The sequence below is a fragment of the Macrotis lagotis genome, chromosome 2, assembly GCF_037893015.1.
Source record: "Macrotis lagotis isolate mMagLag1 chromosome 2, bilby.v1.9.chrom.fasta, whole genome shotgun sequence".
NCBI lineage: Eukaryota > Metazoa > Chordata > Mammalia > Peramelemorphia > Peramelidae > Macrotis > Macrotis lagotis.
Window position 1 is genome coordinate 135,710,365 of NC_133659.1, and position 26,639 is coordinate 135,737,003.

The 26,639-nt window shown below is 36.5% G+C and overlaps 1 protein-coding gene across 4 annotated transcripts in view; it reads right to left on the reverse strand.

Annotated features, from left to right (window-relative positions):
- Positions 1-693: 693 nt before the first annotated feature.
- LOC141513237 (cation channel sperm-associated auxiliary subunit epsilon-like) overlaps positions 694-26,639 on the reverse strand; it is a 139,258-nt gene continuing 113,312 nt past the window's right edge. For 3 of the 4 annotated variants that reach the window (XM_074222861.1, XM_074222860.1, XM_074222863.1), the window contains 5 exons: positions 21,332-21,431; positions 17,359-17,445; positions 10,689-10,846; positions 8,470-8,523; positions 694-1,648 (listed from right to left, as the gene is read on the reverse strand). In XM_074222861.1, the coding sequence (XP_074078962.1) occupies positions 1,489-1,648; positions 8,470-8,523; positions 10,689-10,846; positions 17,359-17,445; positions 21,332-21,431 (559 nt within the window). In that variant the 3' untranslated portion in view covers positions 694-1,488. Of the gene's footprint in view, positions 1,649-3,104; positions 3,265-8,469; positions 8,524-10,688; positions 10,847-17,358; positions 17,446-21,331; positions 21,432-26,639 lie in introns of those variants that run through there. The other variant, XM_074222862.1, reaches the window with a different exon arrangement.

Consider the following 26,639-nt stretch of genomic DNA (forward strand, 5'->3'; position numbering starts at 1 on the left):
TAAAGCCAACAGATATCTTTGGAGCTTTCAGGAATTAAAATTTTCATTCCTTTGGGTAGAATACCTATAGGTTAGGGTATGATATCCTATGTGAACAGAAGGAAGGGAAGGGGAAGTGAAGAAGGAAGGAATGAAGAAGGGAAAAAAAGGAAGAAAAAAAAGAAAAGACCCAAAACAAGACCAAGTGGGACTTGACCTGGGATCTACTAATTAATGGCTAATTAATGAGAGTCAGAGTGATTTGATCCAACTGGCCAGCCTTGGAGCAGCTCCTACTCATGAGGTCAACAAACTTCAGAAAAGTTCCTTGCTAATGAGGTCAATGAAGTACCTTGCCCCTTGCCCAACTGTTGTCAGTAGTGTTGCCCAATTGGCCAGCAATGGGGTAACTCCTATGATTACTAGATAATTTGGTCTAGATAAAGATCAAATTGATCAAATAAGATGATAAAACATTAGGGAAAAATCAGTCAGAACTCTGATCCACAGAGTGACTTCATAAAGATAGGAGTCCAGGAAAGTTATTCAAACATCATGGAAGGTTAACCCAGAGTTAGAGGATATTCCCATTGAAGACTAGGCATGTGTTGTTTGCAGAATCCACAAAGATCATAAATAAAACTAATTGAAATTTTATTAATGCTTTAAAATCTTTCATAAATTATTTAATAAGATTAAAAAATATAATTCCTTTATACATATTTCTCCAGATTTCTAAATAGCACTTGTCAAATGTAAACATAGTTGAGTAGTTCATATACACATATACAGTATTTTAGTTTTGCCCAAAACTCTTAAAAATACTAATTATTTGGAGCAGCTGAGAAAGGTTTATTATCATTCAGCATTCCAATCAATGGGGAATCACAGTTTTTTATTTCAAGTTTTAAAATGAACTTATTATATATAGAAAATCAGCTATTCCTTAAAATTTTGTTTGAAAATTATAAACTTAATAACCATCAACAAAACAAATAGCTGCTGCCTTTCAAGGTAAAACAAAAAAAAAAAAACAAAACAAACAAGACCTACTCCAAACTCTATCACAGAAAATATTTGAAATGTGAATTTGGTATTCTAGCAATTTCTCAGGTTGATACTAGTTCAGATTGCAGATTTCCTAAATGTACATTCTATTAAGTAAACTTCAAACTGGTAATTTCTGAGCAGTCAATTTCTTACAACGTGTCCTCTAGAGACCATGAACTATTTTAGAACTTATATTTGTTTCACAGAAGTAACCATACTAGTCAAGCCCAGTTCTATTTGAAATGTAGCGTGTAGGTATTCAGAATCTTTTAAAATTAGATGCTATTTAATGAAACATATCACACAAAAATAGAAAGTCTAGGAGCAATTCAGAAGACATCTTCCACACACTAAATATGGACCTTAAATGCACTTATTTACTATGAGCAAGATTTAATTTTTTCTTTTATCCTAATTACCAAAAAAATACATATGTAAGTAGTTTGATTTGGGGTCTTGCTAATGTTTTCTCTTTTTACGTTTGGGTTTCGGTTCTGTAGTTGATTCATAAATATATTTTCGAAAAATCCTCAAATACTGGAAGTAGCTCAAAACCAGGAAAATAGAGATCAAAACTAGTATAGCAAACAGGAAGGAAGCCATCAGATAGGGATCTTTACTGAAATAGAAAAGCAAAATGACAAAGAATTATTTATTATGCTTGAGTTTATTTTAACTCGTTCTTTATTTCTGTAAATTTTATTCAGGATTTTTTTAATTTCATAATTTTAACCCAGTGATGTGAAAAGCATTGTGATGTCCTCCTGTGATTATCTTGTGTGTGACTTGTTACTGATGCATGAAAACAATGGAAGACCAGTTAAAGTCAGGTAGTATTCTGATCCAAACTAATCCAATTAGCATTGATAAGTGACTAGAACTATGCAAAGCATTACTGTTCTAGATAGTGTGTGTATATACTCAGACACAACACTACCTAAAAGTCAGTCCATTCCTCTAGGAGCTTATGTTCTACTAGTGAGATACCAGGTAATATTGAGACCATTAATAATATTTAAGCACAGTATTTCACTAGGATGAGAAGTGTAGGTAAGGTGATTAGAAAAGGCTGGTGATTACTTTCCGAAACAGGTTATTCTAGAATGGATAAGGAAGGGAAAAACAGACTTGAGAAATTATCAGGGGATGGGTACTGTTACAAGCAGGTAGTGCTGGACCTGAAGTCAGACTCATCTTTCTGAGTTCAAATCACTTCCTAGCTGGGTGACCCTGGGCAAAACACATAAACCTCTCAACAATATAGTATGTAACTGTAGATGCATTTTTTTGACCTATAATGTCATGGCTATGAGGACTTCACAAGGTAGGCACTGTTTCATCTGTGCATAGATGATCCACAAACTGTAACTTGAGACTTTAGAAAGTTAACTTGAGCACTAAGAAGTTAAATGACCTTCCTAGGGGCACAATGTCAGAATGACAATGGCAAGCCTTGAATGCACATTTCCTAGATCTAAGGCTAACTTTTAAGAGTAGAAACAATCAAGGAGAAATAGAATGACATTGTGGATAGAGGTTAGCCTAGCCTTCCTTTGATTTACACTATTTACATATTTGTGTGTGACTATGAGGGAGTTCTAGAACCTCTGTTAAGAGATGAGCCCTAAAATCACATTCCTCCACAATGATGGAATTAAATAGAGGAAAATATGACAAAATGTAGGTTCTCTAGAGAAAAAAATAGAAGGAAACATAGGTTTAGAGGCTAAGAATATCAGGTGCTTGGAGGGGGGAGAGGGATTTCTAAATTCCTTATGCGGTAAAGGCAAAGTCAAAAGCACTATGAGGCAATATAACTTCTAAAAATTAGTGAGAGGAGAGAAACAGTGAAATCTTTCTGTTTACTCTTGGAGAAAGTGGTGAAACATTTAGCAAAACTGATTAGATTTAACTGCAGCATTATGTAAAAAATATGAGAGAAGGTATAGAAGTGACTTAAAGGGTAAATGCAAAGTAATGCATTCAGGAAAACAGAAACCAAATAATCTAAAATGTATTTCTTGTAAAATTTAATTTGCTTCAACATTTTTTAAACATTTATGTATGTGTACCAATTCAGTAATGAACCTTGATGGAGGACAAAAATATTATGTTTGGGGAGAAGATACTCCCCACAACTTTCTTTCTGTATGGCAAAGTATTGTATTATATCTATTGTGTCAGGATCTTTGTGAAGTCAGTGCCACTAACATTCCGATCTTTAAACTGGAGAACCTGAAACAAAACAGATTATATTACTTGTCCAGGGCCATAGAGCTCATAATTGTCTGAGGCAGGATTTCAGTTCAGATCTTACTGTCTTGAGTTCTAATTTTCTATACACCATACTACTTTTGCCCCTAGGAAAAAATGGGCAAAAAAACTTGAGATAGAAACTTTCTCACTCTCTCTCTCCTCCCTCCCTCTTTCTATCCTTTCATCTTCCCTTCCTTCCTTCCTTCCTTCCTTCCTTCCTTCCTTCCTTCCTTCCTTCCTTCCTTCCTTCCTTCCTTCCTTCCTTCCTTCTTTCCTTCCTTCCTTCTTTCCTTCCTTCCATCTTTCTTTTCCATAGTACAAGAACAACTTATAGCTATGCTCATTTAATTTATAGCCTACATTATAGTCTACATATGTATTAAATATGAATTTATTTGGCATGTTTTCTCCCATAGTCACTTTGTGAGCATTCTCTAGCAGATTTTCTCCTAGAGTGTATATATATATATATATATATATATATATATATATATATATATATATATTAAGCAACCAAAGATGGATGTATGGGAGTTTTCAGATGAATATTTTGGTATCACATAGCACAAACTATTATTTTTTCAGTCAATTAGCAAAGGGTTATCATTTTCAGATGACTAGAATGTGATGAACTGCCATTTTGCCATGAGCTATTTTGCACTCAAATAGAAATCTTCAGAGGCAATTCTGGGGTAAACATTATTGCTGTATTTCTTTAAATTGGTTCATTAAATTATATAATACCAAGAATGTCAATGTTCTGTACTCCAACCGGGTACAGAATGGAGATGTTGGCCCTGAATTTGCATTCAGTATTAAATAGTTGACTATGTATACATACTGTCACTAGAGGGCAGCAAAGAAATAGGAACGGTCCAAGAGCTAAATGACAACACAATTTGCTTGACTGGAGAAGCTATTGAGAACTAAAAGAGAGAATAACTACTTCAATCTTTTTGTTTTATAGTTGAAGGAACTGAAGTCTAGGGATATTGAAAATGACTCATTTTAGTAGAGCAGGGTCCTTGACACTCAAAGATGCTATATTTTAATAAACCAATATAATCAATATTTAAAGAAATACAGCAATAATGTTATCTTGGAAGATTTCTGTTTGAGTGCTGTGGATGGCAAATCTAAAGGAAATGGATAAATAGTTACAAAACTATAGAATAGGAAATAGAATAGTAAAACAACCCCATCTTAGAAAAAAATTAAACTTCTCCCAGAACCAGATGTGAATTCTACCAAGAATTTAAAAAACAATTAATGCTATGGAAATTATTTGGAAAAATAGACAAAGAAGGAATCCCATTATATTGTTTTTATGATACAAATATGGTGCTGATATCGAAACCAGGAGGAGAAAAAACTTGGAAAACTATTGACCAATTTTTCTAATGAATATTGATACACAATTTTATATAAAATACTAACAAGTCTAATATAAAAGAAAAATGACAAATGCTGAAAGGTATGTGCTGGGACATTAATGCACTATTGGTGAAATTGTGAACTTATCCAACCATTCTGGAGATCAATTTGTTGTTCAAATGGCTATAAAACTGTGCATGCCCTTTGAACCAGCTTCTAGGTCTGTATCCTAAAACAATCAAAGTAAAAGTAAAAGGATACATATATACAAAAATATTAATGTGTTTGTATTGGCAAAGAATTGGAAACTGAGGGCATGCCACTAGCAATTTGGGATTGGCTGAGCAAGTCATGGTATAAAATTGTGATGAAATATTTTGTGCTATAAGAAATGATGAACATCCTGGTTTTGAAAAAACCTGGGAAGACTTATTTGACTTGATGCAAGTGAACTGAGCAGAATCAGGAGAACATAGTACATAGTTAACAACAATTTTTTACAATGAACAATTGTGAATGACTTAGCTATTTTCAGCAAAACAATCCCAAAGGACTCAAGAAGAAAAATTCTGGCTCCAGAGAAAGAACTGATTGTCTTATTTAATTTTATTCTTCTTGATTTTTTTTTGTTGCAACATGGCTAATTTTCTGTTTTGCATGATTTCATGTGTGTAATTGACATATTTCTTACTTTCACAATGGGTGAGTTGGGAGAAGCCTGGGGAGGGGACAGAAGTCAGAACTCAAAAGATATAATATAAATATATAATAAATATAAATATATGCTCTATCTACTATGCCACTAGCTGCCCCTAGTTTTTCATTCTTTCGTTTCATTTTGTTGTTTCTTGATTTCTCACAAAGTCATCAGCTTCCTTTAGTTCCATTCTACATTTTAAGTTATTATTTTCTTCAGAGAACTTTTTTCTCCATTTCCATCTGGCCAATTCTGCTTTTTAAGACATTCTCCTCCTTGGTCATTTGGATTGCTTTTTCCATTTGACCCAAAATATTTTTAGATGTTATTTTCTTCTCTATTTTTTTGTATCTCATTCAACAAGCTGCTGTCTTGGTTTTCATAATTTTTCCCACATCACTTTCAATTCTCTTCCCAGTCTTTCCTCTACCTCCTTTACTTGATTATAAAAATCTTTTTGAGCTCTTCCATAGCCTGAGGCTAAATATATTTTTCTTGGAGACTTTGAATACAAAAGCTTTGACTTTGTTTCCTGAGTGCGTATTTTAATCTTCCATCAGACCAAAGGAATTGTCTATGGTCATTTTTTCTTCTGTTTGCTCATTTCTCCAGCCTGTGACTTGATTTTAACTCTTTGTTAAAAAAGTGAGGCTTTGCATTCAGGGTGGCAAGCATACTGTTCCAAGCTTTTGAGGATTTTTGCAGTTATTTTCAGGGACATCCCCCAGGTACCTGCAGGTTCTCAATTCCTCCAAGGTCTTATAAGAGACTCTGACTGCTCTCCTGGCCTGTGCTCTGGCCTGTGGATGACCACAAGCATTCCTCTCTGCCCTGGAAACATAAGGAAGGTCCCTACTCTACTGCATGCAGTAAGTTCTATGATGCTTGTGCTCCTATGGTGCTGCCTGCATCCCAGATCTGAGTATGGGAGAAGCAACAGAATTCCGCCTCAGGGATAGCAAAGAGACCCTTGCAGTCTCCCCAGGTCCCCTTACCAACTGTGGGCTGAGGGCTCTGGAAGCAGCTTCTAGGTGGCTCCTCAGTCCTGTTCCCCAAAGTCCAGATCTGGACTGAAGCCTGTGCTAGATTGGGTACTGCTCTGGTGCAGCAGAGTTTTCCTGTTGAGGTTCCCAACTGTCTCTAGCAATTCCTGGGCTGAAATCTCTGGAAGCTGCCACTGCTGTCATGGACCCAGGTGCCCTTAGGGATCCAGGTGCCCCATGGTCTGTACCAGGTTGACTGGAGCCAGTTTGCTCTGGTGCAGCCTGGGCACCTTTCCAACCCCTTGTAACAGACCCTTCTCACAGATCTCTCAAGTTGTCTTGGGCTGGAAAATTGTTTCACCTGGTCTTTTTGTGGGTTCTACCACTCTAAAATTCGGTTAGTCATTATTTAAAGAGGGCTTATGGGAGTCACCATCTTGGCTCTATCCTCACCTCTTTGTTTTAGTGAAACCAGTTTTCTTGCTGTTCTCCTTTCTCTGGGCTTGCATGTCACCTGTTCCTGTACTTTCTTCTTATTTCCCTTTCATAGGATCTATCATTTCCCTCAAAGATCTGCTTCAGGAATCACTTATTATAGAAAGTCCATCTTTATCCTCTCAGTTGCCTGTGCTCTCTCCCTAGACATTATTTTGTATGCATTATATATTTCATTTTTCTCTGTCCATATTAGGTGTGGTTCCATCTTCTGTCACCCCAGAATGTAAATTCTTTTGAGGGAAGGTATTGTTTGTATCTCTAGCACTTAATAAATGCTTGTTGAAACAAATAATTGAATATAGTCAAGGGTACCTGTTGCATATCTATCTTCTATTCTTTCAGTGAAAGGATGACACTCAAAGTTCAGTTGTTACATCTTGATAATAAGATTTGTATTGTCTCATTAAGAACTGCCTTTAGAAAAAAAGTTGATTTCTCCGAATTCAAAACCTGCCTTGGCAAAGTAGATTATAATTTGAGTTACCAAAATCAGCATCTTGTGGTGACTTTCTTAAAATGCAGGCACATGGTTTTGGGAGACTAGTGAATATCAAATTTAAAATTATAAAAAGTGACATTATATCATATCTATAAGGGCCATTAAACAAGGAAATAGCTGTGTGATCTTTGAAAATTCACTGAACATCTCTTTGCCTCAGTTTCTCATCTGTGAAATGAGAGGTTTATGTAAAATAGAATATCTCAAATGTCCTTTCTCATTTGTGATTTATTTGATTTGAAGATTTAAATATTTCAGCTGAAGTACTGGCTAATTAGTAATGGCTAAATGATCTCCCACCTTATTCAGACCTTGAGGTGCACATTATGATAGAGGAATATGCTTGTGACACAGATATTTGAATGTTCTCTTCAGTTGGGTAATTACATTGTCACTGACCCTTCCTTAAAAGAGAAGGTCCTCATTGGACCATGGAAATGCAATGTCGTAACCAATTTCTCAAACATTCTGAGTGTAGAAGGACTGTTACATTAGTATGGACAAAGGAGAACTAACTATTGAATTTCATAGCTCTGGGAACTTTGGTTTACAAGGAAAAAAAAGGAATATCTACCTTGGGAAGGGAGAAACGAAGTTGCCACAGCTTTAGTTACTAGTACTCTTTTGACTCTGTGATCTTGAATTTGGGCTGAAGCAGTAGAGAAATGTCCTCAACTATATGTTTCCTTGGTTTTACCAGCAGGGCATAATCAGCTTAGTATGGGATGGCATGGGGTGGGGTGGGGGGAAGGCTCCTGCACAGGGAAAACGAAGAATCCAAGGTAGAAAGAGAAATGAATAGAGTTTGACAGTGGGGGGAAAAAGTGCATTTCCTAGACCAACCTAGCTCTTCAAATCAGTCATTTGTGATTTAGGTATTTACCAGTACCTAAAAATAACAAATATTAATTTTTCTCAGTTGATACTAATTTTTTTCTGTTCATTTTTCATTATGCAATACAGTAAATTATATTCAGGATAATAGAGATTAGAGAAGGCAGAATTTTAAAAAATAGAATTGGTTTCTTCCCCTTCCTCAATTCTCCTGCAATCCTTCCACTCCCTTTGGTACTCGGTAAAGCGATCTAGTATTTTGTAATAATTTTTCCAACTAATCCCCATGGATTTCTTACCCAGGAATTATGCCGAATGTCTCAATTGCAAAGGTAGCTGTTAGGTCACAGAAGCTACAAAAAAATATTAAAATTAAAAACATACCAAAAATTCAATTTCTATGCAATCTATATGAACACAACCAGATCATGCAATGTTAGGTTTAAATCACTAAATAATTTCCATTTTCTATGGAAAAGAGAAAAGCATTGGATGTGTTCTAGTGGCAGAGAGAATAGTTTGCTCTTCCACATCACAACTTTCCCATTATGGTTTTGAGATATCATAGGTTGACATAATAAATTAATTGAGAATATTTTGGGAATTTTGTGGAACAAAACAGATGATGTAAGAATGCCAAAAGATAACATAGAAAAAGTTTAGAAACTCAGAAATACATAATATACATATATATATATAATATATATGTAGTATTATATAATATCTACATAGTTTATCTTTTAATATCATCATCATAATAATAGTTATTTAAATTTCCTCTCTGGTATGAAGGGTGCACCCAAAAACTTTATATGGATTTTTTTTATTTTTTTAGGTTTTTTTTTTTTTGCAAGGCAATGGGGTTAAGTGGCTTGCCCAAGGCCACACGGCTAGGTAATTATTAAGTGTTTGAGACCGGATTTGAACCCAGGTACTCCTGACTCCAGGGCTGGTGCTTTATCCACTGTGCCACCTAGCCACCCCCAATTTTATCTGGATTTTACAAATTATATATAGGTATATATATATACATACATATATATATATATATACATATATATATATATATATATGTACTTTTCCAGAAGCCTAGATTATTAGGGACATAAAGAAAGGAAATAAGCTCAGGAGAGAGATCTAACTGATACTAAAGAAAAATAATTTTATTTCCTTGGTTTGCTTTTAAGCCTATTATTTATCATTACTATTATTATTTATATCTATATATCTTGTTTTTCCAACAAAAATATAGGCCTTGTGAAAGTAAGAAGGACATCTTATAATATTTTGCACATACAGGGGCTCAGCAGTACTTGCTGAATTGAATTATCCCAGTCATAGTTATTATCACTAGTTCCCAAATGAGCTATTTGGTAGAATATTATACAACCAACTGAACTGTTTTGTTTGGAATTTAATGAAAGAAGAAAATTGTATGATATAATTTTTTTTTTTAAATGAGCAAATTTCAAGTGGTTATTCTTAACAAAAATAAAAGATACCTCAGAGTTGATTGAGGCTTTCTTTTTTGGGGGGATTCATTTTCTAATACTTTTGAACAGTGGTTATCAAAACTCAAATAGAAATTGGGGTCACTAAACAGTACAATAGTATCTTCTATTTATTTCTTTTGTTAAAGATTTCCCGATTATATTTTTATCTGGTTAAGACCACTCAGGAGTTTTGTGGGCTACAACATTTTTGACCCTTCTGTTTTAGAAGTCATTTTTAAAGAAAATAAGACAAAGAATTTTGCCTTGGTAGTAGAGTTGAAATTTGTATATCACATTTTAGGATTGTAGACCAGAGTCTATCCATATTTTAATTACACATCCTTCTTCTGTACTTATTTGGATGTTATTATCTTTACTTTCTCTCCTACAACATGGTAAAGATTTGAGAGATTATTTTGGGAAGGGATAGGTGTTTCCTCATATATTCTTATCATCACCTTCAGTTCAATCCAACAAGTATTAATTTGGTTTCTATAATGTGCTGAATCCCTTTTCAGCACATTGTAGGAACCAAATTAACACTAAAGTCCCTGACTTTAGTGAGGCAAGAGTAGCAATAGAAAAATTAGCTGTAGAATTCAAAGGTAGAAGAAAATGGAGATATTAAATGGAAAATCTGAACCTTACATTGTTGTTTTTTTCACCTGACTTTCAATTTTCTTTTCACTTCCTTTGAATTCAAAGAAAGGTATTTCTTCTTCACTCTGAAGCAAACCCCTCCACATGTACTCTGGATCCCATTTTCCTGCTTTTTCTATCACCTATTTCTCATCCATTCTGTTTCATTTTTCAAAGTTTCTTCTACTGCCTTCAAATATTCATAACTTGGTTCATCTTAAAAGTATTTGCTTGATCCTATAGATCCTATTTTCTTTCAATCTGGGCAATTGATACTAAAGAAATTTGGTTTCTTTTAGACCCATGATTTGTCATTACTATTATTATTATTATTATTACAAGACTTTTAGCTATCAAGTTATTATAACACAAAAATTTTCATATACCTGTAGTTTGGATCAATGATCTTGATTTTGAACACATAAAAACCAACATGATGAATTTCCCAAGTTATTTTATTTTCATTGGTTGTGTTGATAATCTCATATGGTTGTGATAGGTCTCCAGGTTGTCCAGAGGCGGTTGAGAAGCAGTGTCTATAATTCTAAAAAGATAAGCAATAGAAATGTCAAAGTAACTTACTGATTTTGGTAAACAAACTCAGTACATTCAGGGCTGTATTCTGGTAAATAAAAATAAAATCTAGGGGAGAAAAAAGTATAAATGACAAATTTTTAAGTATAAGAAAGATTTTTTGACACTTTTTTAACATTTATATTTGCCAATTTTCTTTTTTTTCTATCAATAAAATATTCTTGTTTAAGAGTAAATGAGATACCCCCTCCTCCCATAAATATAGACTTGCTTGAGTGATAAAGTAAAGGGGAGAGAAAAAAAGATTAAAATTAAAAAAATAATAGTAATAATTGCAGGTATGACCAGGTGGCGCAATGGTTGGAGCCCCAGCCCTGGAGCCAGGAGCACCCAAGCCCATATCTGGCCCCATACACCCAACAATCACCCAGCTGTGTTGATGTGCAAGCCACCCGAATCCCACTGCCCTGCAAAAACCAAAAAGAAAAAAGTAAAAAAAAGACCCAAAATAAAATAAAATAGTACTAATAATAATAGGGGGTGGCTGGGTGGTGGACAGAGCATTGGCCCTTGAGCCAGGAGCACTCGGGTCCAAATTCGACATCCGACATCCAATGATCACCCTGCTATGCGGCCCCAGGCAGGCCACCCAGCCCCATTTGTGCTTGAGTCTTTGTTCCAACACCAACAACTCTGTTGTGGGTGGATCACATTCTTTATGATAAGTCCATGGCAAAAGTTACTTCCATATTTCTCCACCGTTGTCATTGCTGATTGCAACTCCCTCCTTTCATATTTCTCCACTACCGTGTACTATATTTTCTCTCTCCTTTCACTCTGACTCTGCTGTAGGGTATCTGAGTGGCGCAGCAGACAGATCCCTGGTCCTGGGGCCAAGAGACCCTGAGCCCCCATACCACCCCTTAGGCCTAGCATCCACCTGGTCCTATGGTCCTGGACAGGCCATCCAATCCCAGCCCCTTGAAAGAAGTAAAAAAAGAAAATGTGTTATATCTGACCACTCTTCCCCCATGGACCATCCTCTCCTCCATCATTCACATCCCCCCCTTCCCCCTGTCCCCTCCCCTCTCCTTCTTACTCCAGATGCCTATACCCCATTGAGTATATATGCTGTTTCCTCTCCTAGCCACCTCTGATGAGAGTGAAGTTTCCCTCATTCCCCCTTGCCTTCCCCCCCTTCCATATCATTGCAATAGCTCATTGTAATAAAGAAAAATCTTATTATATGAAGTATCTTGGCCTATTCCTCCCTCTCCTTTTTCTTTCTCCCATTACATTTCTCTTTTTCCTATTGACTCCAGTTTTACACCATATTTTATCTTCAAATTCAGCTTTCTCCTGTGCTTCAACTACAAAAGCTCCCTCTAACTGCTCTATTAGTTGAGAAGACTCATATGAGTGTTATCAGTGTCATTTTTCTATGCAGGAATACATGCAGTTCATCATCATTAAGTCCCTTATATTTTCCCCTTCTGCTCTACTCTCTATGCTTCATCCGAGTCCTGTATCTGAAGATCAAACCTTCTATTCAGCTCTGGCCATTCCAGCAGGAACATTTGAAATTCCCCTGGTTCATTGAAAGTCCATCTTTTTCCCTGGAAGAGGACAGCCTTGCTTGGGTAGATGATTCTTGGCTGCATTCTAAGCTCTTTTGCCTTCTGGTATATTATATTCCAAGCCCTATGAGCTTCCAATGTAGTTGCTGCTAAGTCCTGTGTGATCCTGACTGCAGCTCCCACTGACTGCAGCTCTATTTGAACTGTGTCCTTCTGGCTGCTTGTAATATTTTCTCTTTGACTTGGGAGTTCTAGAACTTGGCTATAATATTCCTGGGGGTTGGTTTTTTGGGATTTCTTTCTCGGGGGGATCAGTGGATTCTCTCCATTTCTATATTGCCCTCTGCTTCTAGGATATCAGGGCAATTTTCCTGTAGTAATTCTTTGAAAATGATGTCAAGACTCTTTTCCTGATCATGACTTTCAGGTATTCCAATCATTTTAAAATTATCTTTCCTAAGTCTGTTTTCCATATCAGTTGTTTTTTAAACGAGATATTTCACATTTTCTTCTAATTTTTCATTTTTTTTAGTTTTGAAGTATTGATTCCTGATTTCTGGTAAATTCATCAATCTCCCTGAATTCTATTCTTTGTCTGAAGGATTTGTTCTCCTCAGAGAGTTTTCTTATCTCTTTTTCCATCTGGCCAATTTTGCTTTTTTTTAAAGCATTCTTCTCCTCAATAACTTTTTGAACTGTTTTATCCATTTGACCTAAGCTGGTTTTTAGCATGCTATTTTCTTCAGCATTTTTTTGGATTTCCTTGACTAGGCTGCTGACTTCATTTTCATGTTTTTACTGCATCTCTCTCCTTTCTTTTCCCAGTTTTTCTTCTAACTCCCTCATTTTTCAAAGTCTTTTTTTGAGCTCTGTCATAGCCTGAGCCCAATTTCTGTTTTTCTTGGAGTCTTTAGATGCAGGAGCTTGTGCTTCCTCATCTTCAGACTGAGTATTTTGATCCTTCTTGGGCTCATATGCAAAATATTTCTCATGGTGTTCCTCTTTTTTTTCTGCTTGCTCATTTTCCCAGCCTAAGCCTGTTTTGGGGGTGCTTCCTGAGCTTTTGGGACACTCCCACAAGGATCTCAGTGTGTGTGAGGCTCTGTCCTCCCTCCTGGACTGTGAAGGACCATATGCGCCCCCCTCTGCCATGGGGCTGAAGTGGGGGGGTGGTCCTGCTGTTCTCTGGGGGGCCTAGACTGGGATCAATGAATGTGGTCAGAGCCCCAGAGTCCTGTTCCAGGGGCAGAGCTCTGCAGTCTCTCTTTACTCCCCTCCCTAGGTTCAATGGGCTCATGCCCTGGGGCCTCCTGCTTACCAGCTCTGCCTGCTTCTGTTCCTGGATCTAGAGTGTGGTGGCCAAGCACCTTGCTGTATGCCCTGAGGGCTCTGTTCCCCCACTGTTCCCCCACTTTGTGCTTGGTGCTCCCTGGGGCGTAGCTCAGGAAACTCCCCCACTGCTGTGAGCCGAGGCTCTCAGCGCCCTGGGGCTGCCTCCGGGAGGCTGAAGTTCTTTTGCTCTGGCGGGCCACCCCTCCAACCCCGGGGATCAGAGCCTTTCTGCTCTTTTCCAGGTTACCTTGAGTAGAACTGCCTCATTGGGTTCCTCTGTGGGTTCTGTCTCTGGAAAATTTAGTTAGAGTCCTTAGCTTATGAGTTTTATGAGAGAGTGCCTAAGACAGAATCCTTTCTTGTCACCATCTTGGCTCCGCCCCTGTTGCGATCTTGGCTCTGCCCTAGCCAATTTTCAATGTACAAAGACTCACACTGTCAACTTAACAATATACTCTAGCAAACTGATTCAATTTGGCTTTAGCTCATCCTTGACTATATTCCTATTCTGCTGCCATATTGTAATGAGGAGAGTTCCTTGAATTCGTGATGAATTTGTCAATGAAGCAAAAGTTCTGATAAGTTCTATATTGCTAGAAAAGCTTCAAATATGGGCTTGGCAATGGACAGAATTGTATGAGGACTGGACTAGCTAAATGCAGAGAGGTTCATTACCAAGAAGTTGGCTCCCAGTTGTAGATTTGGTAACTGGTTGCTAACAGGTTGATGTTTGTCCTTCCTTCTCCAACAAGACTGTGACATCAAGGACTTGATGCCATGACATGCAAGTGAATTGGATTTAAATGAGTGGGTGCTGGGCAAAGTCACCAGCCTCACTTTTTCCCCATAGTCATCAAAGTCCAGGGGTCAGATATGAATCAGAGTGACTGGATTTGAGAAGCCCATATGACAAACTATTTTGGAGAATATGATAGTTTTCAAACATATTGTGCCTCCTAAAGACTACCTTCTAATCTGCTAGAGGGTTGCAATCTTGATCACTCATACTGATGAAATCATGCATCTCTGAATTTTGAAATAGAGAGTAATCAAAGTCATTCCTCTTCATTCCACTGAATCATATCATTATGGTACAAATCAAGATGTAGACAAATTCTTTGCCATTTAAAGCACTTGAAAGTGTCTCAGAATTGCTTCATTATATGGAATTTGACTAAAATCTGACTTCACAGTTTTATCTTACATATGAAAACTTGTAGTTGCAAAAGCATTATTATTTCATTTGTGTATTCATTGAAGTTAGGGCAACTGTTGGAGTATAAATTAGGAGATGTGGAGATTATAAAATATATCTATATCTATGCATATTTAAAATTGTTCTATAGCAGTGGCATGACTGGGAAAATATTGCTTTTTTTTTTCTCTTTCACCCTATATTTGAAAATAATCCAAGCTACATTCTTATAGATGCAACTTTGCTTCACATATTGGCTGATGAATTGGGAAGAACTGACTTAAATTACAACTACCACAATATTTCTATCTGTGTAATTCTTAGCAAGTGCACTTAATTCATAGTTAACACTTGGGACTATTTTGAGGAGGCACTTTGGTGAAATAGGAAGACCACTGGTTTTGGAATCAGTATTCTGTTTCAAATCTTGCTTATGTTTTTATTACCTGTGTACATTTGGGCAAGTCACTTTTATGTCTCCATTTCCTTATCTCTCTGTGTATGAGAAAGAGGTAGATGTTGATTGAGTAAATTTATCAAATTATTCTACCCCACAGAAAGAAAGTGAGCTGTTCAGATCAAGGCACTTGGTAATGTTCTATGGGGTCTGCATAAAACCAAAATGATTAGAGGGAACAGGTTGGATTTAACTTCCTTTCTCTGGATTCCTCCCTTCTTTCCCTCCCACCCTTGGGCCAGTTCACTCTGTGAACAGAGGATCTGAGGATCTCAGACTTCCCACTGGTACCCTAGTAATATCTCTAGAACAGCTAACTCCATTGTTTGTATTAGGACCCAAGCACAGATTGGACTGGATGAGGAAAACAATCAAGGTTTACAATGCAACAGAAAAGCTATGTCATAGCAAAAAGATTTCAGAAGATCTGAGTTACTTTGCTCTACTCTGAGTCTACTTGATGCAGGGAATTATGAATATAGGAAATTTGTAATAAGAAACAAATTTTGTAATCCTTTATACTGTTGAATTTTGTAAAAATGCAAAATGTTATCTGCTGCTGGGATGTAAATTAATTCCTATGGTTTCATTGTTAAGTGTAAAATTTGTAACATCTCCTCATTTCCAACCCCCCATCTTCCAGCCTTTTAGCTGGTTTCAGTCATATTAGAGGGGGAGGAATTTCCCATTTGCCCTCAGTCTCCAGAACCTTCAAGTAGCCAGACTTAAAACTTGGCCTAAATTTCCCTCATTGCTGCTGCTCTCCCTGGCCTAGCTCCCCTTCTTTCTCTCTCACTCAAACCTCTATTAGCCTTTTGTTATTCACTTCTGTCCTCAAAGTACCTGCTGCTTTTCTAGGAACAGAAAAGGTTTTAATCTGTACTTCTTGTAGCCTTCTATAATCCCAGGGATGTACATGAATTCATTCACTATTTAAGGTTTCTCAATCTTTATTTAGACTTTTTTTTAAAGGTTTTTTTTTTTTTTTTTTTTTGCTAGGCAATGGGGTTAAGTGGCTTGCCCAAGGCCACACAGCTAGGTAATTATTAAGTGTCTGAGACTGGATTTCAACTCAGGTACTCCTGCCTCCAGGGCCAGTGCTCTATCCACTGTACCACCTAGTGTCCCCTCAATCTTTATTTAGCGATTCCAATACTTACAACATACTTTCCACTGAACCGTTTTTGTTTGGGTAGGAGAGTGTGTCATGCATCTATAAGGGGTACATTTTGTATGTATGGCTGACTAGCTGATATCAACTGATAATCTTGGTGGGAAGCATATATCAATTAGGTCTCATGAGTTTTATTACTAGGGGAAAAAATATAAAAAAAACCACTCCTAGTTCCTCATGGCTCCTGTTAGCCCCTGAGGAAAGGAAAGAAGGAAGCAAACTAGCACTGATTTAATGCCTTCTATGGATCAGACACTGTGCTCAGAACTTTAAAAATATCATCTCATTGGATTCCCACAAAGACAGTTGAAGGGAAGTGCTATTATTATCTTAATTTTACAGTTGAAGAAATTGAAGCACACAGAGGTAAGTACCCTGTCCAGGGTCACCCAGGGAATAAGGATTTGAGGCACTTTAAGGAAGGACACAAGCAGCTGGGGGCACTGGGAAAGATCATTGGAAGACATTTCATCTGAGTCTTTAAAGAACATAAGAAGTCAAAGTAAGCAGGAGCCTTCCAGAAATGGCAGGCAGCTACTACAAAGGCCTAGAAATAGGAGATAGACTATGGGGGAGCAGTATAGAGACTTCCTTATTCTGAGTCAGGCTCGCAATCTATGATACCATGTTATTTCTGAACATCATTAACATATGGCCCAAACCTAGAAGATGGCAAAGCATTTTAAGAATATGACTGTACCTTTCAAAATGTTTATACTTCTAGTTATCTATCAAAGTTTATATCTCATAGAAAGTAATCCAGTTTTAATAAACTTTTTTTTCTTACTTCAGGGCCCCAGACTTTCTCCATAGGGAGGCTTTTATTTAATTCCATCATTGACTTCCATGTCTGGGCTACATTGACACAACCAGCCTGTAAAAAAGAGAATTTGCAGAGTCAAGAAGATGCATATTTCTTAGTGGATTATCAAAGGTTCTTGAACTTATCCCACACAGTGATAGTACTTAGACAATTTGTAAGGAAGAATGTTTCTATCATTGCTCTCAAACTAAGGTCAAGCAAAGGCCTTGTGCTCTGGAGGAGGAATACCCTCAGACTTTGGACAGACCTCTCTCATTTAAATATAATTAATTTGTGGGGGCAGCAGTGGATAGAGCATTGGCCCTGGAGTCAGGAGTACCTGAGTTCAAATCTGACCTCAGACACTTAATAATTACCTAGCTGTGTGGCCTTGGGCAAGCCACTTAAAATGCATATATATATATGTATATATACATATATACATACATACATGTAATTAATTTGCAAGTCATGATATCACTTACCTGTTCTTCTAACAACAACACAACAATAATAGCAGCAAAAAAGTATATCCAACAAGAGTAGGCACAAAGTTTACTATTTTTACTTTATTCAGGTCAAGGAAACTTTCTTGTCTATCAACAATCAATATGTATTAGTGAAACTCAATATCTTTTTTTTTTCTTCTGGCAAGGCAATGGGGTTAAGTGATTTGCCTAAGGTCACATAGCTAGGTAAATATTAAGAGTCTGAGGCTGGATTTGAAATCAAGTCCTCCTGACTCCACGGCCAGTGCTCTATCTTTTAAGAAAAAAAACAAAACAAAATTAGACTAATCTGCATGGAAAAAATAATTTAACCATGGTTCCTACCACAGGTGCTACAGAAGATAAAAATGAAGTAAAGACTAGCTTTATAGTAATATTAAAAAGGTTTTAGGGATTGCAGATTAATAATCAAGGATCTGATAGTTAATAAAATGAATTTTCCAACCCCATGCCAGATATTTAAGTGGAACCAGAGACTTTGAGACAGCATCAGGAGAATAATTAAAAAAAACTCAAGAAACTAGAACTTGTCTGTTTGGGTACATCTGTCAGAGCCTTATGTCACATGAAATAAAAGAACTTTTAACTTTCTCTTGCTAGGAGGGGGATCACTAGTGGTTATATTCTATTAGATGGTAGCAGAGACCAGGCAGAGGACTCAGAGACATTATAGTGCCTTCATTATTCCATGTAGCTCTGGAAACAATTGGTACTAGAAACAAGTGGAGATATGCATCAGAGATGACCCAGCAGAGAGTCATGATGATACAATTCCCAAAGGCAAGTGAAGAAAAAATGTCTAGTATTGAGAAATAGAGAGTATTACTATCATATCATCCAGAAGACTTTAGAGACACTGATATCAACAGTATGAGTTTATCTGTCCATACATGTTATTTCATGGTTGCTACTCTATGCATATCCCTTTGAATGTGTTCAAAGGGTTGACTGACTCACATTGTTAACACTACAGATTGTTGTACGAATTTTTCTTTGAATTCTTCAAGCATGTTTCATATTTCTTACAGATAATTCTATTTTGACCTGATAGAATCTATTTCAAGTCAGCTCTAAGTTTTTTTTATTTAAAATTTAAATGAAAAAATAACCTTAATATCTCAAATAAATCTATGGTGCTTCTATGACTGCAGAGTGAAAAGCATTGGCAAGCACCAATGGTATCCCATATACCATCAGTTACAGTATATTATTTAAGTATTATAAATAATTTCCCACCATACAGTCCCAACTTTCTTCATTCTCTCAATAAATGGGTACCGTCAGAGGAAGAAAACTAAATTCACACACATTTTGTAGCTCTTCATCATTCAGTGTCTCCCACCATCATTCCTTCAAGGGAAGCCAAGGCAAACAGAGACATCAAAGATTGGTTGGATTTAACGATAAGTCCACTTCCTGTATATGTTCTAGACTCACTGTGTGAGAGGCATTGCCTTCATTCTTCATCCGTTCTGTGGATATCACTATGACTGTGGACTTGTGACTTAAGAGTCAGTGTGTGCCAAGCTCAGTCTTGTTTGCTGCTGCATCTAATTTAGTAACAGCCAGAATAGGTTTGGTATCCATCCCTACTTGAAATTGAACTTCACATACATGATGTTAGTACTTATGAGTAATAATTTAAGCATTAGTGTCACAACTGCTAAGTGTCTGAAGCCAGATATGAATTCAGGTCTTCCCAAATTCAGATCTAGCAATCTATCCTCTGTGCCACCAGCTGCCTCATATTTCTTCTTTTGAGCTGTACTTGTACATTTTGTAAATTTTCTTTTGCAACATTCATTTTGTGATTCTAATTTCCATTTACATTGCTGTAATCATTGCATATATTGTTTTCTTAGCTCTCTTGACTTCACTTATCGGTTTATAATAGATTTTTCTACTACTTTCTGTCTTCAAAATCATAATTTCTTATATCACAATAATATTTCATTTTACTATATATCATAATTGTTTAGTCATTCTCCAGTTGGTGGGCATCTACTTCTAATTCTTTGTTATCACAAAAATGTTGTTATAAAAATTTTGGTGCATATAGGGTGCATATATTCAAAGGCCTCCTTGGGGGTATAAGCACAGCAATGATTAACTTGGGTACAAAAGAGTATGGCCATTTTATTTTCATAATTCCAAATTGATTTCCAAAATGGCTATCCTGATTCACAACTTGACCAAGATTAGTGTGCCTATCTTCCTACATACAACATTTCTAACATTAACTTTTCCTCTCCTTTGTCATCTTTTGTCAATTTGTAGTTATAAGTTTGGGAGGTTTTGATGTATATTTCTCTATTATTAGTAATCTGTGGTTGTCGATAGTTCACAATTTTTTTGGAGAATGATTTGTGCCCATCCTTTGATCATTTGTCTTTTTTGGAATGGCATTTGAACTTATAGATTTCTGTTAATGATTTAGATACTAAATAGAAATTTGGTACAAAGATCATAAGACTTTCTTGATAATTTCCATTTGGTAGATATTTAATATGAATTAGAAAATGGGCTTGTTTATCATTAACAGCTCATATAATCTAGCCTGAGTTCCTCCTTTTCCAACCCCCCACCATGATGCCAAATATAAATTTGGCAATTTATGTGAGTAAATTTAAACATGTCTATTGGAAATTTTGATGATGTGATAGCAGAAACAATTTGTCATATATTGTTCCAAAGCAGACACAAAATCCATGTGGAACTTAAAAGAAATTCTAGAAGTTTGTCATACTAGACATTGTCTAGTAATGCATGTCTAGTAATTTGTCATATTAGAATTCAAATGCAGCTTAATATAAGAGAATTGTATCACTTGCTTGTTTGCCAAGTTAAAGGTCACAGCAATTTTATCCAATAGAAATTCTAGATCTCAAAGTTTCTGACAGCAGAGAAAAGATTTTGCTATTGTTTCTGAACTGACAGATTTAATTAACAGACCGATGGATCTAATTAAAAAAACCTTGCTTTTTCCCCCACAGCAGAAACTTTGCTGGAGGGAAATATGTTTCCTTTCCTCACCCTCAAATTGCTTAATTCCACTTTTATTAGAAGAGGATAGAGAAGAGACTGGGTCTCTCACACTTTTTGGGATATAGGTAGGACTCCTCACAGGTCATATCCACTACTGATCTGCAAAGCACTTTAGACCTGCTCTGTGTCCAACATGCAACCTGATAGCTCCCTGCTCCCAGGGACTCTCTATGATGGTGCCAAACTTGATGCAGGCAGACTATTGACTTCATTCACTATACTGCAGAACTCTTGGGTTCAAGTGATCTACCAACCTGAGTCTTCAGGTTAGCAGAAATTTCAGGCAAATACACCACCCTTGTTCAGAAAATGTTGTAAACTTAAAAAGGAAACTATATAACTAAATGCCTTGCAAATGAAACTATATAACTAAATGCCTTTCAAATGAAAAAAAAATCACTTACATTAGACATGGATAAAGTATAGCTAAAATCAGTTCTTCCATGTATTTCCCATATGATAAAATTTGCTTCAACTTCTTCAATGAAAATGTTGCCATCATATCTGAAAGAAGCAATAATCACAAGAACTAAATGCTTAGTAATGTCAACTTTTGTGTAGTTGAGTTTCCCAAACTTTCTTCACTTGTATGCAACTCATCTTATGAGACAAAATAATCTCAGAATGTACAGTAAAGGCTATTGGGGAAAACTCTGGAAGTTATGATTAGATTGAATCAGGGGAATTTCTGGGATGAGAGAGAGAAATGTGGCACTCAAGTAGTGGATGGACTTGTAGCTTGAAGAGAGGCACGTGTCTAGCCTTAGTACTTTGAGGCATATTTCCCAAGTCCTTTACCCACAGGGACTGTGAAATCTCCTGCTGGGTGGATGAGAACATATTATACATATTATTCCTTTTTCTTCTAACCAAACCAAAGAAAAATGAATAAACTGTCCTTTAACTTTTTCTATTCCCCTTAAGGCAGTATATTATTCAATTTTTGGACATAACTAATTAATAGGAAGTTTTTCCTCATATCAAATCTAGACTAGGCCGATCTCTTTCTAAATTCTACTCATGAGCTCTAGTTCTGCCCTCTGGGTACAAAAAGAACAAATCTAATACCTCTTTCTTTAAATATTATTTCTTAATACCTAGAAGTCAAGACTTTCTTTTTTTTACGTTTTTTTTTTTTTGCAAGGCAATTGGGGTTAAGTGGCTTGCCCAAGATCACACAGCTGGGTAATTATTAAGTGTCTGAGGCAAGATTTGAACTCAGGTACTCCTGACTCCAGGGCCAGTGCTCTATCCACTGCACCACCTAGCTGCCCCAGTCAAGACTTTCTTAATGCTGATTATTTACACCTTTTTTGGATGCCATATCACACTGCTTACAAGTTCTCATTGAACTTGTAAATTACCCAACCCCCCAAACTTTTTATGGGTTGCCTGTTTTTGGTAATCAAATAGATTTAATGTTGACTTCATTTTTTTCTTTTTTTACAAAACTTCCTTGGAGGTAGGGGTTATAGTAGCTATTTAATAATGGATAGAGTGCTGAGCCTGAAATTAGGAAGATCCGAGTCTAAATTCAGACTCAGATACTAGCTGTGTGATCCTGGGCAATCACTTAACCCTCTTTACCTCAGTTCCTCATCTGTAAAATTAACTGGCAAACTATCTTTGCCAAAAAAACCCCAAATGGAGTCATGAAGAGTAGGACACAACTGAGATGACTGAATAGCAACAACATTTTATAGGTTCATCAATAAATTTCAAAGCACAAAATATTCGGTGACAAATTTATTTTTGGAAATAACTGATTTAGAAAATAAAATATCCTGTGGTCCAAATGCTTTTGATTTTTAGAAATCTTCATCATTTAAAACAAGCTTGTGTTAGAGGTGACCCATTCATGCTTTAGAAAAGCCTCCACTAAGCATTATCCCCTTGACAGGATATTAGGGTTCTGGGAAAAAACCTCTGCTCCTCCCCAACATCATCCCATCATCTACATATCAACTAGCTTTTGAAATTTCCCTTCTGCTACCAAAAAAGCAGAATATAGAGGGAACTCATTGTTTTTATATCTGATATGTGATCAAGGTGAAAAGGTTCTGTGAGGGAGGAATAAGAGAAAATATAGAAAAGCAATCCATTCAATAAGGAATGTATTATATTAATAAATTCTTTTTTTGCAAGGTAATAGGGTTAAATGACTTACCTAGGGTCACACAGCTAGGTAATTATTGTCTGAGGTCAAATTTGAACTCAGGTCCTCCTGACTCCAGGGCCAGTATTCTATCCACTGTGCCACCTAGCTGCCCCAATAAATTCTTTAAATGGCCTGTATCTATTTTGTACATATTTTGCATTTGACTTTTCTTTGTAGGTGTTGTTTCTCTCAAGAGAAAAAAGTTCATGAAAGTAAAGACTATTTCATTTTTGTCTTAGCATCTCTAGTCCTTAACACTATGCACAAAATTGAAGAATCAAAATAGGCTCCTTCTAGTTCTAAATCTTAATATGCGATGATTTTAGAAGTGGGTGAGGTATGAGATGGAAGAAAATGAGTTAAGTTTGAAATGTAGCTTGAAAAATCCAGGAGGCATTTGGTAATGTGGAATTGGTACTAGAGCAGTATAAATAGATCTGGGATTTATTTGCATTAGTACAAATAATAGAAAAAAAATTTCCCTCATCCTCATATATCCAAACAGATGACAAATATTTCTACCTGCATATATCTTGTATATTTTCTTTTCTCCATTCACTAGCTACCACCCTAAGTTAAACTTATCCTTATCACTGCTTCCACTTCTAACCACTCATTCTTGTGATGTCTTTCTTATGGAAGTCTATCTCTTTTCATTGATGATTAAACTAGACTTATTCTGTATGTGATTTGGGAATGTAAATTGATTTGATTTGATTTCTTTTAATACCTTATTTTCTTTTTCATGTCTTGGATTAGAAACTTTAGATGATGCAGACTGCTTTAATTTAACATGTAGCTTGATGGTACAGAGTTGTCCTGGTGGTACACTCTGTGAACTAGCACTATGAACCTAGTGTCTGAGGTCTTTGGGATAACTTCTGTTTGCCTCAAGTTTCCTTTTCCTTCACTCTGATTACCTGAATAATTTATTTAATTGAAGAGACACAATATTTCTTGCTGACTTAATTTTGATATTTCTTTCTCTCATTAGTCTATTGATGGTTTTAAAAAATAAAATAAAATATAATTTACAATCTCATACACTTCTGAGAAATTTTCTTAAGGGATATACTGAGGTCTGTATTTAGGTGATTTTTTTCATTTTATTTTCTAAAAAGTATTTAATCTTTGGATTGTCTCTGTACATTCTATTGTCACAGATTTATACAATTTCAGAATCAGAAGGAATTTCATAGACCATCTAGTTAAGACTTTATATGAGAAGATGGCAGTGTGAAGGCAGGAATTCCTGGAAACTTGTTCCTCCAAAACTCCAAAAGCCATCAAATTATGACTCTAACCAAACTTTAGAGGGGCAGAACCCACAGAAAGGTTGAGTGATACAATTTACCAGTCCAAGGAAACTTAGAAATTCTGCAAGAAAGGTCTGTTTCATTGAAACTGGGGGTTGAAAAACACCATAATGCAGCCACAGCTGTAGCACAGCACATCCAGGCTGGGTGCCTGGGTCCATGGCAGAGGGGGCAGTTTCCAGACCTCTTGGCCCAGGGATCATTGGAGAAAGCCGGAAAGGGTTGTGAGAGAACTCTGCTGCATGAGAATGAGCAGAGTGAGCACTGGCCTCAGAGCAGCCCTGTGGTGAGAACCTGCAGCAGTAGTTGGCAGAGCCACCCAACACATCCAGAGCTTTCAGTAAGGGGGTTGGGAGAGACTGCAGAGGTCCCTCTGCTCTCCCTGGGACAGGACTCAGCTATTTGAGGGAATTCACCAATCACCTCCTGAAAGAGATCCCAAAAGAAAAACTTCCAGGAATATTAAAGCCAAACTTCCAAACTCCCAAGTTACAGAGAAAACACTAAAAACTGCTAGAAACAAGCAATCCAACTACCATAGCTCCATAGTCAGGATTATACAGGATCTGGCAGCATCTACATTAAGGACTTTTAGGACTTGGATTATGATATTCTAGAAGGCAAAAGATCTTGGTTTACAACTGAAAATCAACTACCCAGTGAACATCCTCCTTCAGGGGAAAAAAGATGAACTTTCAATGAGACAGGGGACTTTTAAACTTTCCTATTAAAATGACCAGAGATGAATGGAAAATTTGATCTCCAATTATAGGACTTGGGGGGAACCACAGAGGGGGCAAACAAGAAGGACTAATTGTGAGGAACTTAATGATGTTGAACTGCTTGTATTCCTGCATGGGAAGAAGATACTCATAACTCATATGAACTTTCTCACTTATAAGAGCAGTTAGAAGGAGCATATATAGACAAAGCAGAAGGAGCTAAATATAATGGTATAATATAATAAAAAGATGGAGTCAATAGACAATAAAGTACTGGGAGGAAGAGAAAGAAGAGGAAGAAGGGGCTAAGATATTTCACATAAGAGTCAAGAAAGAGCTTTTACTATGGAGTGGAACAGGGGAAGGCGAGGGGGAATGAGTGAGCATTCATTCTCACCAGAAATGGCTCAGAGAGGAAATAACATACACACTTAATAGGGCATAGAAATCTTTTACCCTATAGAAAAATGAAAGAAATGGGCAGGGATGAGGGGAAAGGGGGGGGGGAGGGAAGGGGGGAGTAGGTGATAGAAGAGAAGGAAGATTATAGGAGAAGGTACTCAGATACAACACTTCTAAACAGGGACAGGATGAAAGGAGAGAGAGAATGGAATAGCTAAGAGTGAGGAGGAATAGAGTGGAGGGAGATACAGCTAGTGATACCAACTATGGGAAAAATATTGAAGTAATTTCCCTAGTGGCTATGACAGGGAAACCAACTCATTCCAGAGACAGAAGTCATTGGAATCTGATCACAGACTGAAGTACACTTTTTTTCTCTCTCTCTATTCTTGATATTTCTCATCTTTTTTTTTGGGGGGGGAGAGGAATGTCACAACAAGATTATTGTATTGAGATTGTATTGTATTGATATAAAATAAATAACCAAACAAAAAAAACTTTATATGAAAAAGAATCCTCTCTACAACATATTTGATGACTGGTCATTTATTGTTTATTCAAAGACTTCAAGTAAGGGGTGAACTCACTACTTCATAGCTGTATATATTTTTTAGTTATTAGGAAGTTTTCTCTCAAATGAAGTATAAATGTACCTCTTTGCAACTTACACCCACTTCTGCTTGGTCTTACGTCTGGGACCATACAGATTAAGTTCACTCCAAGTTCTATGTGGAAGTCCTTTGTGGACACAGAATAAGATTACAGAGTATTTTGAAATATTGCCAAGGTAAGAATAGAAGACCATTCCCTTCAGTAGTTCCTAGTCAAGTTTCAAGTTCCCTGAAATCATGCAATTTCCCCAAAATGGCATATATTCTATAGAATATAGATGTTGCTTGACACAAAATGTTGCCTGTCAGTTTATGCATTTTTCTGCCTCCATCCATAAACACTTGCTTTTCTACCATTCTCTTTCATCATCATCATCATCATCATCATCATCATCATCATCATCATCACATCTCTCTCTCTTTCTCTCCTCTTGCCCTGTCCAGCTCCAATTTCTTTTTTCTTCATTTTTTTCTTATGATGTTTTCTAACCTTTCCTACTTGT